Source organism: Polyodon spathula, chromosome 12 (assembly GCF_017654505.1).
Source record: "Polyodon spathula isolate WHYD16114869_AA chromosome 12, ASM1765450v1, whole genome shotgun sequence".
Classification (NCBI taxonomy): domain Eukaryota; kingdom Metazoa; phylum Chordata; class Actinopteri; order Acipenseriformes; family Polyodontidae; genus Polyodon; species Polyodon spathula.
The window spans coordinates 45,303,561-45,319,531 of record NC_054545.1 but is presented as its reverse complement, the minus strand read 5'-3'; the positions used below and the strand labels follow the sequence as shown (position 1 = coordinate 45,319,531).

The following is a 15,971-nucleotide window of genomic DNA, read 5'->3' as shown; positions in this document are numbered from 1 at the left end:
CGCTGTGTGTGACCCTGAGCAAATAACCTCCTTGTGCTCCGTCCTTCAGATGAGACGTGAAACAAACAGTGTCCTATTGGAAGTGACTCTGCAGCAGCAGTTGTGATGCATAGTTCCTGTACATAGCCTCTGTAAGTTGCTTTGGATAAAAAGCGTCTGCTCAATGACTAATTAATAAAAAGACATGCAAGCGTTTCTGTGCTTGATTGGAAATGTCCTTTATTTTAGCATAGTGTAAAGGTGGGTGGAAGCAACACAGTTGAAAAGAAAAGTGATTTTCAGTAGATGAGTGTCTAACATTCTCCTGTGCAATAAAGGTAGCTCTGTTGCTTCTGCTAATTTTCCACAAGATGGTCATTTTATTGTTACTCAACGCCTCCTCCCCAGATCTTCATAAACAAAGAAACCCAACTGTTCTGGTCTGCAGTTTCTGAATGCGTGATGTATTCTGAGCAGTAAATTATTCAATGTTCATCCCACTTCTATCATTTTCCCATAAGAACAGCAGTGGATCTGGAACAAGCTGGAGCTCCATATATAAGAAGTCATGCATCTGATAAAAAATAAAGAAAGAAGGAAATAAATGAATACATAAAGTTTTTTGTTGTTATGATTTTTTTTCTTGCCTCAAAAAGAGAATCAAAAGAATGACACTTTTAATATTCAGCATTTCTCCATCTTCCACTGGAGAGAGTTACAGCAGCCAACAGCCAGCTGGCATTTCCATCATACGCAGTTTGTGTGTGTGTGTGTGTGTGTGTGTGTGTGTGTGTGGAGGGGGAAGGATAACAGCTAACTGAGAACTGCATTGTATCCTTCACACTTACAATACATTTTTTACGAGCTGCTGTGAAGTCTGTGAGAGACCGAAAAGGTTACTAGTACAGTATTAAACCAAATGAAAAACCATATGAGAATTTAATGCAACAAAAAACCCTTTGCTACTGTATATAATGCAATAAAACTGTAGAAAAAAATGTACAAGGTTAGTAACCTTTAATCGTGTGCCTCTTGCACGAAGCATTTTTTCTTTGCTAATAAGATTCTCTCACTCATTATAAATAAGGTCCTCTGACCTGAGATAAATAACACTCATTATAAGTCTCTGTATCACAAGAAGAGGGCTACTGTAACCTGCATGGATCACATTTTGAAAGCATGCATACCTTCATTAATATGTAGACCCTTTAATAGTTCAACCAGTGTGCTACAGAATGCTCTTGTAACAAATGTTAATGACAAGTTTGATGTAACTGCAATCAGAAACCAAGTTCCTAACTCAGTGGACCACACTGCCACCATATATGGTGCTACAGTAATTGAGTGTAATTGCTTAGATAATTAATTCGTTTTATTGTCTCTTGAAAAATGCTTTAAGTGTCTTAACACTAATCTCGTAAACCTTACATAAATGTTGCTGAAAATTAAACACAATTAAAATTAATTATATAAAATAATGCTGCCGCAATGTTTTTTTTTTTTTTCATTTAGTAAAAGAACCGTGGGGATATGTTTTGTTTGCGCTGCGGATCTTTTAAAAATGTGTTTAATGAACCTTTTTGTTGATAAATGGTTATGTAACATAACCACATACTTTATTGCACTCCAAAAGCAAACAGTAAAATAATAGCATGCTGGCTGTAAATTAAATTATGTGGGGTGTTTCTTCATGATTAAATTGACATGCTAATAGGATTTTTTCTGGGTACCTCGTTTGCATCCTAGCTCAGAGTAATCTCAATCTCAATTGATTTTCAGATCCTATTTCCTAGGTACATACAGTATTATTACATTTGTTACCCAACTTTGTTATAATGCAACAGCTGCTGGCCCTGAATCTTACACAGCACCAAGGTAACATACATAAAGCAAAGTCATTTGCAGGGTTGTATTATAACCCTAAACTGAAGCCGAAGACTGTAGTTTAATAGTATCCCACATGCATCCAATGTCATTGGTGTCAGTTTCCTAAATCCATCCAGGGATTAGACTTCTGTGCATGGGATTTCATGCAGACCTTGTTTACAGCCCACATGGTTGATATTATATTTCAAACCTGCTTACCTCTGTGACTTCAGTATAGATTTAATCAATATAGATTACAGACTGCGGCACCTTTGCTACCACTGTTGCAGCCCCATACGAGCTCTGTTTTCCATGAAGGTGTATGATGTTTCAGATCATATTTTTTTTTATAATGGTATTTAGTGACTAAGTCGGCTTACATACAGGATCCTAATGGTATTTTGGTTTCAATCGTTAAGAACTTTTTCCTCTGTTCCTCATCGTGACCATGTTTTCCTACCCTCTTTTTTACAGAATGCCATGGTGTCCTTCAAGGAGCTGTGTGGCCTGACCCCTGCTGCCAACATGAAGCAGTGCATCCTGACTGTGTCCACCTGGCTGCTGAACAGTGACAACACCGTGCTGGTGACTCTGAATCTCAGTGGGCGCTATCCAGCTATGGAGATACAGGGGCCAATCCCCGAGCTGCTTCGCAAGGTGCTCACAGCCTACGACACGGTAAGAGAGAGCAGGACCGCCAGCCAGTGAAATGCTGTGCCATGCATGCAACATGGAAACGAGGTATTAGTTTCTTCTAATTGTGTTGTCATCATTCTGAGAGATTCCGATTGCAGTTACTCAAATGAGGCGTTATTTTTTCTAGAGATGTACATGTTTCGGAGCTTCTCTTCTACAGCAGATGTCTGCCGTTGGTATATGCAACACATGCTAGATCCCTTTAGTTTTACCGGCAATGCACCGCTGTGCACAATAGGTTGCTGGTGCTTACTAATATAAAGACTCCAGTCTACCTGTGTCACATTATGACAATGGCAGGCAATTGGAACTGAAGAACAGCTCCTGAACTCACACTTAAGGATGTATTTTTTTCACGGCTGTCGTGGATTTCACGATTTCTGCGACACTTACACATTCCCCCCTGAAAATTCCCATTTCTGAAAGATATGCATGATGTGCCGGACAGCTCATTGTGTGAATTGAAATTGCTCTCAGTTAAAAGAAGTCAAAGGGAAATACAGACTCGATAAAGTTCCCAATTATTTTGATAATTGTTCAGTGCGTTAACTGCAGCACGGCATTTAAATATACCGTGACATGAACTTTCTTTTTGGCTCTGGTCGGAAGGCATCTGATAATCATAATGACCCATCTCATCCCTTCCCCTGCCTGACTTCATTCTTAATCAAATTAAGGAGAACTGAGGGCTCCTTATGCGATTTTATTCTAGTTTTCTGTTGTTTTTAGTCTAAAGTGTTGGAGATCCATGATGTCCAATTAGGAGGCTGGCAGCTTGCTGAAAAGGAAAATTAGGAAGAGAAGCAGGGTAGGGGCTTTGACCTATGGCGGAGGCACCTTTGTGTGGACTTCCTGTCACGCTCATTTCCTGACAGTGATTCTTTGGTTTGCTCTCGTCTTCCTCTCTTTGCAAATGAGCTTGTCTTCCAAGCCTGTGATATGAGACTGCGTCGCCCGGCTAAATATAGATCAGCTTTCTGTTCTACCAAATCTAGGTCTTGATCTTGTCAAATACCACAAGGCCAAGGCAGTAGACACATTTCAAATGATACCTGCTATTAAAATACTTCTATCCAGTGAAAAGAACAGTTGTTTTCAGTATTCAGTTTTTTTTTTTTTAAGTAAAATATAATTCCTTTGTGTTGAAATTCATAGTTTTACATCATGTTCACGTGTTTCCCAATATACTTAAGCAATTTAACCCTAATTAGAGGTGGGGCTGTAACGATACATACAGGTCACGATACGGTGCGTATCACGATATGCAGGTCACGATATAGTACGTGTCACTATATACAGATCACGATATGGTGTGTATCACAATATACAGGTCACGATACGGTGCGTATCACGATATACAGATCACGATACGGTTCGTATCGCAATGTACGGATCACGCTACAATATGTATTACGATCCTGATGGGCTTCTTGTATGATGCGTAATAGGACCAAATAGTCTTTTAACGATGAATCATTTTCTTATATTTATTCTTTTTAAGATCAGGAATAGCCCCTATTGTTCCCACTGACCTTGAGATATTGTGGCTTAAGTGGAAAGCACTATTGCTGGAAGTGTGTGATTTTACAATGCCGTTTCCTGAGCCTTGCTTTGTGTTTCCACACAGATGACTCAGACCAGCCGGACTCTGATTGAATCTGCGGACGCTGTCTATGCCAAGATCATGCAGATTCAGAGGACTGGTAAGTGAAACACTGCCCCGCGCGTAGCCGTGCCACACAGAGAAGCATGCCGCTCCCATCGGGGTTCATTACCCACTGAGGAGCCCAAGCCAGAAGCAGAGCACACATTGCCAGCAATGGAAATGCATGGGTTTGGATCAGATGTGAAAGAGTCTCATTGAAAGCAAATAAAACCAAAGCGTGGTAAATGTGATCTTGTGAGAATTTACACACGTGTTACAGGGCTACACATATTATACTTCCATTTTTGTGCTTAGCTTTACTTTTGTTAATGATTTGTCATAGATTTTGATCTCTGTCTGGGATCTAAACCGGGGTGGCACTCCTGCCCCCTCCCTTTCCCCCTCCCCCTTATCGAGAGAGGGTTAGAAGTTCATTTAAAATTTTCAAAGCACCGTTTAATCCAAGATAGTGTTGCTTTTTTATGTATAATATTTATGAATAGGGCCAAATGTTGTTTGACTCAAAGTTACCCCAACCTGAGTGATTTATGAGTGTAGTTTTGCTACTGACTAATAAGACCCTATAGCTCTAATGAGCAGTAAAATAATTGATTTTAAAGCACTGGTTGCCACTCATCTGAAGGTTTAATTCTGGTGACACACAGGCAGCACATGGTAACATTGCTGCAGTACATTCTTTCCACTGTACCTTCCACATACTCTACTTAATGAAAAGGCAGACCTTATTGACAGTTGTTTTGCAGCTGCAAGGGAACAAACATGATACCAGCTGGCCACTGCAGCACTTTATAAACTTTAATGCTGTAAATGTTTAAGATAAACGGCGTAGTGGTTTAACATTAAAATGAAAGGGTACTGATTTTATAATGATCCTGCATTGGCTTGCAATTGCCTGTCATTGGATGCTGTATGTGAACATCTGATCAATCAAATGTAAAGATACTAAATCAAGTCTCTTAAACTGGAAGTATTACAGTATTACTCTCATTATGGCTTGGTATGGATTTTCTTACGCAACAGTTCTTGAGGATTTCATTGTTGTCTGAGTCCTTGCCCGAATTTGAACAAACACTCTTTGGCTGTGTAGCTTTAACGCTGTAAGTTTGCTGAGCCAATCTCCCCGAGGCTAAGAACAGGTTTGTGTCAGCTTGGCTTAGATAACTGATTGATGCAACAAAATTAGGCATGATTAAGAGCATTGCTGTTGCTGGTAGAGCGTTGTCATGAATTATATAAACACCTTGCACCTAGGGGGGTTTCTCCGAGCTGATAGCTCGCCAGACAGGAAATTTAAGGACCTTGTTTCTGATTCGGGAGCGATGCACTACCCTGTTTTAGCTGGCTTTGATAACATAAGTGGAGAACACCAGGGCAGAATGAATGCAACTTTTCATTCTGTGTACTTTTCAAAATTCACCCTGGATTAAACAAAAACAAGGTTAAGGTGGTGTTTGTGTTTGTGTTTGTGTGGATGTGTGTGTATGTGGTTGTGGTGTTTGTGTGTGTGTGGTTGTGTGTGTATGTGGTTGTGGTGTTTGTGTTTGTGTGGATGCGTGTGTATGTGGTTGTGGTGTTTGTGTTTGTGTGGATGTGTGTGTATGTGTATGTGGTTGTGGTGTTTGTGTTTGTGTATGTGTTTGTGTGTGTGTGTGTGGATGTGTGTGTTGTGTTTGTGGTGTTTGTGTGTGTGGTGTGTGTTTGTGTATGTGGTGGTGGTGTTTGTGTTTGTGTTTGTGTGTATGTGTGTGTATGTGGTTGTGGTGTTTGTGTTTGTGTGGATGTGTGTGTATGTGGTTGTGGTGTTTGTGTTTGTGTATGTGGTTGTGGTGTTTGTGTTTGTGTATGTGGTTGCCGTGTTTGTGTTTGTGTAGATGCATGTGTATGAATCTGTCTATGTGCTGTTACTATCCTCCTGGTCTCCAACGCAATGAGACTTGCCGCTGGGAACATGGCTGTGTCATTATCTACATTTCTTCTTTAGAATTTTAATTATGCATTGCTGCCAACACACTGCTATGCACTCAATCGTGCTGCTGATTATTAATACAAACGTAAAGAAACTGTTGTGCTGTCTTTTTCTCATCTCTTGAAAAAAATGAAATGATTAGATTTTCCATCAGCGGTAAAGAGGAGCTGCACGGTAGAAATTGTCTGAGGTTGTTAGCTGTTTTTCACTGTCAAATTGAATTGATTGAGAAGAATGTGAGCTTTGGGAAGCATGGGTTATTGACGCTGGAGGGCCTTCATTTGTTGATTGAGTAATACAGTCCATACAGCTGCTGCACATGCACACACTTGCATATGTATTGTGTGTCTCAGGCTTGCCCCAGATTACCTGCTTGACAACTGCAATATTCATATCTAAAACAAACTCCTTACCTTGCTGTGACACTAAAAGCCAGGGTGCTGGGCAAAGCCGTCTTATACTCTTATGCTTCAAAATGACATGCATTGGAAGACTGGCAGACCACCCTCTGCACAGCGTAGTCCCTTCCGCATGGACTGACCTGCAAGTGAACCCTCTTAACAAACCTTCTTCAGATAGAACGCAGTACCCAAGCAAGAAGACTGACTGGCCAACTCTTCTTATGATGCAATAAAACTGTTAAGACAATGATTTATATTGCATCTGTTTTTAACTAAAATGAAAGGTATTATTATTATTATTATTATTATTATTATTATTATTATTATTATTATTATTATTATATAGGTTTTAAGACAACAGGCTGACCAGCATATATTTTAGCGTAGAATTTAACGTGACTGCAGGAAGCAATCCTTTTCTCTTTTAACAATAGCTGCAGAATCTTTATGTGCGTCAAAGAGAAACAATAATGCCTTGACAGGGGAGTGTTATAATAAAGCTACAGATAAAGATACTGAAACATATTTATATTGCAAACTGTTATGAAAGCAGAGGGACCTATAAATAGCAGCTGTGGGAGTTGGTGGGCGAGGAAATCGTGACGCTGGTTTTGTTTTTGCCGGCACCTCTTGGCTCCAACTCCCTTGTCAGCGTTAATGTGTGCCTTCCACTAAGTGCCTGTTACCAAGGAAATGCTGGAGATCAAAGCACATCACATGAAGCAATGTGTCCTTTTCCCTGTGACTCGAGTGCAGTGTTTTCATAACCCTGCCTTGTGGGGGATGGCACCCCCATTCGCGGGTCATGATCCTGGGGTCTATCGGACCATAAAAAGCTGCCGATTGGAAATACAGCCATTCTTATTGTTATATAGTTCTGGTTGCTTTTGTGTATTAGACTGTAATGCCCATTTCTGCATCACATATGATACAATGCTGAGCCACCCCTCTATTATTTCTAAAATCCAACCTCACAAGCCAGACTGTTTCATATGTAGTACTATGTGTGCCCGGGCAGTGGGGGAAAAAATGTGTTTTGTGCTTATGTACAAGGTTATTTACAACATTATCAACGTTGATAATGCACAGCCCCATGTCGCAAGGATCTGTGCACAATTCCTGGAAGCTGAAAATGTCCCAGTTCTTCCATGGCCTGCATACTCACCAGACATGTAACCCATTGAGCATGTTTGGGATGCTCTGGATCGACGTGTACGACACCGTGTTCCAATTCCCGCCAATATCCAGCAACTTCGCACAGCCATTGAAGAGGAGTGGGACAACATTCCACAGGCCTCAATCAACAGCCTGAGCAACTCTATGCGAAGGAGATGTGTCGCGCTGCATGAGGCAATTGGTGTTCACACCAGATACTGACTGGTTTTCTGATCCACGCCCCTACCTTTTTTTTTTAAAGGTATCTGTGACCAACAGATGCATATCTGTATTCTCAGTCATGTGAATAGCCTAATGAATTTATTTTAATTGACTGATTTCCTTATATGAACTGTAACTCAGTAAAATCTTTGAAATTATTGCATGTTGTGTTTTATATTTTTGTTCATTGTATGTATGTGTGTGTGTGTGTGTGTGTGTGTGTGTATATATATATATATATATATATATATATATATATATATGTGTGAGACAGGGCACAAGCCTGTGGGGGGAATAATTTGCTTGTGTTTATTAATTGTGTTATTGATAATTGTTTGTTAATTACTGTCAGCTGGCGATTATTGCAAATAGCTGCCAGCTGCAGTGTATATATGAACAGCAACCAGTCTACTCAGGGCTCTGCTGTGGGAAGGAGCCCGGCTGAGAGTGTGTGTGAAACTGTTTTGCAAACTGGTAAGCAGCTTACCTGTCCGGTTGTTTAGTTACAATCCTGAAGTGTGTAGTTAGTGCTCGGAGAGAGCTAGGTTTTTGTTTTCAATTTTGTTTATTTTGTAAATTTAAACACAGCGCGTCAGTGCTTAAAACTCAAGTTCAGTGTCTATATATAGTCTATCCCACTGATGAAAAGTTAGAGTAGATTTAAGTGGAAAGAGATGGCAGAATAGCGGTTGTGTTTTTAATTCATGGAACCTTAGAACTGCAGGTTCTAAGAACGTTTTCAGTGTAGAATCGACTCACGCAGACAGAGAGAAGTAGGGTTCATCAGCATATTGATTTTACAGGGAGAATAATGATATTTAATGCTTTTCTAATCTGATTTAAAAAAAAAACAAATGCTGGAAAAGCCCACCACATTTTAATGGTATGGTAAGTGCAGATATGATGTACTAGAACTGCCGTCTTGAGATCCCGTCTTGGCTAATTTCTAGTGCCAGTAGAATAAGTGATGTAGTATTTACATATCCCAAACACACAGTTATTCACATTTCAATTTGAGCATCCCAACCTGGATTAAACTGACTATATATATATATATATAGTATATATATAATAGACTATATATATCATATATATATATATATATAGATATATATATAGAGATAGAGAGAGAGAGAGAGAGAGAGAGAGAGAGAGAGAGAGAGAGAGAGAGAGAGGAGAGAGAGAGAGAGAGAGAGAGAGAGAGATTCCTTTGTTCTTTTAACCTCCTGCATGTTGACCTCATACTGCGATGGATAAAAATAAGTCTTTATATGCAGGGGCATCGTGAAGATGCAAATGCATCATGACCTCATATGAGGTTGTCATTGTTTGGCCCCCATATAAAGCAATGCAAAATGTACCTTCCTCTACTTTTTTGTTTTCAGCCATTTCTTATATTTCGTGCATAAATTGGGTTCACTATATGCCCATTCCCACCCTGCACGCCAGTGCGGAATGCTTGGTGTTGGCCTGTCTCCACACTCTGCATTTTCGTTTTACTCATTTAGCCAGTGCAGTAGGTGTATTATTTAAAACAGAGTTGCCATGAGTGCTGATTAATTAGAGCAGAAATAATGTCAGTGTATCTCATAAACATTCTCCCCCTTACACTCGGAGGAAGCCAATGTTCTGACCTGCTTAGCGCTCCACAGCGCTCAAAGCAGGAACAAAGAAAATGAGTCAGACCACATGAAAAGGCCACTGTATTACAATCACAAAGAACTGTGAACATGGGCAGGATTAGTATCTACAGTACATCCTTGCCCTAAGCACCAGAACGAGACAGAGTTTGCCTTTAGGGTTTGTAACACTGCTTTGTTTGAGACTTAGCAGCAGGCTTGTCTCAGTTCATTTAACCAAATTCTCAACTGTCATTAAAAAAACAAACAAAAAAAAAACAAAAACAAAAGATGCCAATTTAAAGGAATGTTAACCAAGGTTTTAAGATCTTGTTTAGCTGGCGCTTGGTTGGCAGATGCTTCCATCTCCAAAACTGTGGATATGACTTCACAGGAAACTCAAAAAGCGGTGATGAATCTGTGGGCCATAGACTTCGAAGGAGATGGGGGGGTACATGTTATGGCAGGTGTCTCAATGTCTTTCTCAAACCCTTAGTGCAGTAGTACTCAAGTCTGGCCTTGAAGATCTATTCCACTCCTGGACTTTATGCCAACCAGATCCTAAATTAATGAATTCCCTCTCAACAGGTTAAGTGAACTATCGGCTTGGAATAAAAACCTGGACTGGAGAAGATCTGGACTGGACTGTATATGCTTCATATGGTTTGTTTAGTGACAGTCTTCACTGTCTAACTGACTGGTCAGAGCGTCACCATGGTGCCTTCGAAAGATTTCTGTTGCTATTTCTAATGGCCCATTTCTCATGTTTCTCACAGGGATGGATTTCCATGAAGACTTGCACAGGATAGGAGCTAAGGAGGGGCTGAAGGGAACAAAGATGCAGAAAGCCGTGGAGAGCTTTGCTTGGAACATCACAGTATTGAAGGTGTGTTTTATAAACCAGGGCAGTTCCAGTTACTTGAGGTGTGCCGATACTTGTTATTGGAATTGCCTTTAAGAATTATTTCAATCGGCAGGTATCAAAAAATTTAAAAAATCTATTAATTAGTGTGTCGATTTCAAAACAAGAACCGCTGTCCTTCCCTCACCTTCACAACGCATACACCTTAATGGCAGTTAACTGTCCGAGTGTTTTAAAGGCGATTGGATGATTGTTTTCCTTTCGTCCGGGCGCTGACATTTTCACTGCCGTACTAAGGCAGTTCAGCAGGAGAAGTGGCAGTGCCCAGGTGAGAGAAAAGTTCAGGTTCATTGCCATTGATTGGTACTTGTTGGTAAAGGTGAGGGAAGGACAGCTTTTCTTATTTTGAAAGCCACACACATGAAGTAATTAACTTACCTAACTTTCGTGAGTAGCCTCCTCATGTGAGAGAGAGAGAGAGAGAGAGAGAGAGAGAGAGCAGCTGAAACACTGTATCTGACATTTCATTAAAACATTTGTAACAAGTGAAGTCAGGGTTACGATGTAATAAAATAGGATTTCGGGTGGCGGTTTAGCAGACTGGGAGAAGTAAAGCCAGGGGAATGTTTGAATATTAGGTTCTCCTCAGTGGTGTGTGGAGGTCAATGTTTAGAACCTAGAGAGTAAAAAAGAAAAACATTTTCTCGCTGGCTTCAGAAGGTGAAGCGAATCCCGTTACCACACTAAAAAAAAAACAGAAAAAAACGTCAAAGGCAAAAATAGGATAGCAGTGTAGTTCATCTTCATAGCCTGGCTATTCGCATTACTGTTAGCCTGCTCTTGAAAGCTAATTAGTGCAGCCAGCAAGGCTAACCTTGTTCTTTTCCCTTTATTATTCAGTAAAGTATTCAGAACTCAAATCACAGCCTGTGTTCATAGATTTTAAGGGCTCTTCAACAAATGCGATCTGCTGATATTTCTTTTATAGAGATCTCTAAGCCTATTAAGAATTATTGTTCTATTTATAAGTGATTGAAGCACCTCTTATTAGCACTTCAGTTGGGGTATGAGGAGAGAATTACCTTTTTTTGACAAGGAAATTACATCTCTGCCTTTTGACATTTGTTTTAAAAAAAATGTATATACATATAAAATTATAATTACAATCCTCCAATGCAATAGCTTTGTACTAGCCCATTATAATTATGCAGAAAAAATATATATACAATCTTAATTATATATACTATATATATATATATATAAAATCAGAATTATGATGGGTTCAGTGAGAATAATAAATTATATATCTATTTAGTATATATTAGATTATATATATATATATATATATATATATATATATATATATATATATATATATATATATATATCGATGTTAATCTTTGCAGTGACTATTAATATCATACATGAGGATGACTTAGATTTATATATGACAAAAGTTTACCCCGACACTGAATCTAAATGGTTAATTCAAGATATGGAACTATAATATATAAAAATAAAATCTCAGGATCTCGATTTCTCAAAATCTGTTTCTTTTTTTGTGCTTTTTTTTTTACATTATACTATTATAGAAGAAAAGGAAATAGGAAACGTAACTGTTGTGCTGTAGAGAGACTGTGAGTGGGTGCCAGTTGTGTAGTGCGATTGTGAGGTGTTTCACTATGCATTTAAGAGACACACCTGAGCTGGTTATCCGTGCACTGGGGCTAATCAAGCTCATATTAAAACCACATGTTCATGGGTGGGTGAATCTGCTACGCAATAGGAGTTATTTCCAGCTCTGCATCCTGAATGAATGGATTCTAAGGGCTATTATACAGTACAATCAGATTATATTTCTAAGGAACAGGAGCTTTGTTAAAGGTTGTTGTCCTGTTCCTAAGTGATCTAAGGCACACTGCTCCACCACACCCCTGCGGCACACCGCTCCACCTCGCCCCTGCGGCACACCGCTCCACCACACCCCTGCGGCACACCGCTCCACCTCACCCCTGCGGCACACCGCTCCACCTCGCCCCTGCGGCACACCGCTCCACCTCGCCCCTGCGGCACACCGCTCCACCTCGCCCCTGCGGCACACCGCTCCACCTCACCCCTGCGGCACACCGCTCCACCACACCCCTGCGGCACACCGCTCCACCACACCCCTGCGGCACACCGCTCCACCTCACCCCTGCGGCACACCGCTCCACCTCAACCCTGCGGCACACCGCTCCACCACACCCCTGCGGCACACCGCTCCACCACACCCCTGCGGCACACCGCTCCACCACACCCCTGCGGCACACCGCTCCACCACACCCCTGCGGCACACCGCTCCACCACACCCCTGCGGCACACCGCTCCACCTCGCCCCTGCGGCACACCGCTCCACATCACCCCTGCGGCACACCGCTCCACCACACCCCTGCGGCACACCGCTCCACCTCACCCCTGCGGCACACCGCTCCACCACACCCCTGCGGCACACCGCTCCACCTCACCCCTGCGGCACACCGCTCCACCACACCCCTGCGGCACACCGCTCCACCTCACCCCTGCGGCACACCGCTCCACCACACCCCTGCGGCACACTGCTCCACATCACCCCTGCAGGTAACATCACAGATCAGAGCAATGTAGCCCCAAACATCACATCACTATAGACCTTCCTCCCTATTCAGCTGCCCTTTATCTTGAGGGTAAGTTATCTGGAAATTCTTGTAGCATCACATTAGGTGTTTTGGGATCAGCTCTGATACCTATGTATTGCGAGTAAGTATCCTGTTTTTAATTCCAATGCTGCCACCTAGTGTCAAAAGTTATGAAAGACAGGCAACCTCAAATAGAGCAGTGGACTAGACTTCGATCTGGATTAAATGATAGTGTGAAAACCCAGGGGCCTGTTTTATGCCTGAGTTGTTATTATTATCTTGTTTTGTGACACCGCATAAGCCTGAATTTCAAATCTAAACCTGGAATTTAGCCGGATAACTCTTTAAACCATGTTCGTGAAACAGGCCCCAGGTGAATTACATCAGAATCAGGCATTGTTGACATTCTAGTTTGTTTATATTGGTTCTGCTTTGATAGCCTGCTTGCCCTCTACTTGCATCTTATGCTTTGTTTGCTATATGAAATTAAACTAATATCTTTAACAGAGGCTTCTACAAAAAGTATATATCTTTGGATGTCGACATTAACAGAAATTGTCTCACGAAAAGATGTTTCATATATAGAAACCTACAGAAACTTTAAATTTCGCGGATCAGATCTATTCCAAAGGTAACTGTGATACATGTCGCCGATGTCAAGTGAAACGAAAGTTCGATGTAGTCCGGGGTCACTGTCACCCATTCACATAAGGTCACGACATTGTCTCACACCCCAGTGCATTGTGGTAAGTGTAGTCCTGCTGTACAAGGTATTTGAGGACAGGTGTACTGATATCTAAGCCAGCTCATTATTACTCCCAGCACAGTATCTTGTATCTCTTTCCCTGCAGGGCCAAGCAGACCTGCTGAAACATGCCAAGCACGAAGCCCTGGACACCCTGCGGCAGATCCACTACGCAGCGCAGTCCTGCGGCCTGAGCAGGGACAGCTCTGCCTCCCCCGACCTGCTCCGCATGCGGCCAGGGCTGGAGCCCATTCCTGAGGCAGAGAACAAGAGCGACGCCGGCTCCTGCTGACCCCGGCACAAGGAGAGGGGGAGGAGGAGGAGGGCACTTAAAGAGACCACAGAGGAGGGCTCCCCCTGGCTCACCTGGGAACTAACCACCTTGAAACAGTCCTGCAATCCCTCCGTTCACCTCGGGAATTGTTCTGAAGGACTTTGGTTCAATGCACTTTGTGGATGGTTGATAGCCAGGGGTGGCCAATGTGGAGTCTGTGCCTAGCCCACAAGTTGATCTTTGCTGGCACAGTCATGCCAACCCCAGACCAAGCTGATCTCATGCTGAACTTTGACAGTGACCCCTGTTCCACAGTTTCTTCGCTCTTTGGTTGGGGAAGTGTTGAAGCAGGTGGAACAATGGCCTGTTTTCCCTTTAAACAAACAGGTTTTAAAAACTCAAAGCACTTTTAATTGCTGATTTGAATAGTGCCTCAGCTAAATCTTGTGCATCGAGTGTTCATTTCACCTGGGATTTTCCACTGATAGATTAATAGCAACTGGAATTATTACTAACATACCATTTTTAACGTATCACTGGGGCACACGGTAAGGTTATTGTCTGCAAAACTTCAAAAAACAAACAAGAAAACTTAACTTTTATTCTGTTAATGGCTACTGTGAATCTTGTATGATTAACAAACTGTAGCAGGACTATTAAAAATCTGTTGTAACTATAATTCTGTATTTGTGTTTTTTTTTCTGTATAATTCAGTGTTCTGATGAGAGCACGTGCTCTTGTGAGTTATAATGGCACAGAACCCCTCAATTGGTTGTATTATATTTCAGTTCCTTGCAACCCATTTATTATTTAATGTTGTAAAGGGGGCAGCTGGTTACTGCCACACCACATTGCCTACTACTCTACAGTATTTGCATAATCATGTGTTTGCTGTAGTTCACTTCTTAGCCACTAGGTGGGTATTTGCAAGGTTATATTAATTAGAAGTGATGGCGAGCACAGTTAGAGATCGATAATTTCCATATCGCAATACCGTGGGATTAAAAAAAATCACATACAATCGCTACATATTTTTTATTTCTATTAATAATCCAACAGCGTGCTCGCTGCTGGATTATTATTATAACCAATCAAAGCATCCGGTGAGTTCACTGAGTCAACGCTGCGCGTCACTCAACGGTGAGTTTAGAAACGATTTTGACAGTTGTTGCTTCTCGGCATTGAATTTAGGAACGCAGCCATCTTCAGACAGATCCGTGTGCACCCAAAGTGGGCTTCGGACAGTTTTTAAAACTCTGCATTAAGACGAACCCTAATAATGGACAATTGACACGGCACTGCCATGGGGTATCAATTCCAGGTGGTTCAATCGGATGTTGTTGCTGCAGAATTAAATAGGTAGGGTCTTCTGTGTTGGTGAAGTCTTGCAAATGGCCAGTAGGTGGCAGTGCTGCTGTGCAGTCAGGCAACGAGTATAAGGTACAGCCCCAAAAGAAATAAAAAATACATTTAGAAAAAAAGCACGGCAATGTGATTGTCCATTTATCTTGTCAGCTGAATGTACTTTGTTCTTTTTTCTTATTGCCTCTCTCTTGGGCTGCACATCTTTGTTTTGCTCCCTGGGATGAAATCAATTGCGCAGCAAAAATAAAGAATAATTGGATTCATCTCTCAAGATGAAACTCAGGCATCGACGAACATTATCAAATTCCAATTAACATGGTGTCGGTCTGCAATCGTAACAGTTTCTTCAAAGCCTGGTTTTATTGCAAGTAAAATCATTATTATTTTGTTTCTCTTTTGAAGATACAAAACTAGACATCATATTTATTAAAGCAGAAAATATAGTGTTGTCACATTCATAATTTATCATTTTCTCTAGAATTTTTAGACAAGAAATGTTCC

At 41.3% G+C, this 15,971-nt stretch overlaps 1 protein-coding gene across 3 annotated transcripts in view; it reads left to right on the top strand.

Moving 5' to 3' along the window:
• si:ch211-210g13.5 (inactive phospholipase C-like protein 2) overlaps positions 1-14,784 on the top strand; it is a 39,453-nt gene extending 24,669 nt beyond the window's left edge. For all 3 annotated transcript variants that reach the window (XM_041265474.1, XM_041265475.1, XM_041265476.1), the window contains exons 3-6: positions 2,320-2,523; positions 4,169-4,244; positions 10,347-10,456; positions 13,938-14,784. In XM_041265474.1, the coding sequence (XP_041121408.1) occupies positions 2,320-2,523; positions 4,169-4,244; positions 10,347-10,456; positions 13,938-14,123 (576 nt within the window). In that variant the 3' untranslated portion in view covers positions 14,124-14,784. The remainder of the gene's footprint in view (positions 1-2,319; positions 2,524-4,168; positions 4,245-10,346; positions 10,457-13,937) is intronic.
• Positions 14,785-15,971: the final 1,187 nt, after the last annotated feature.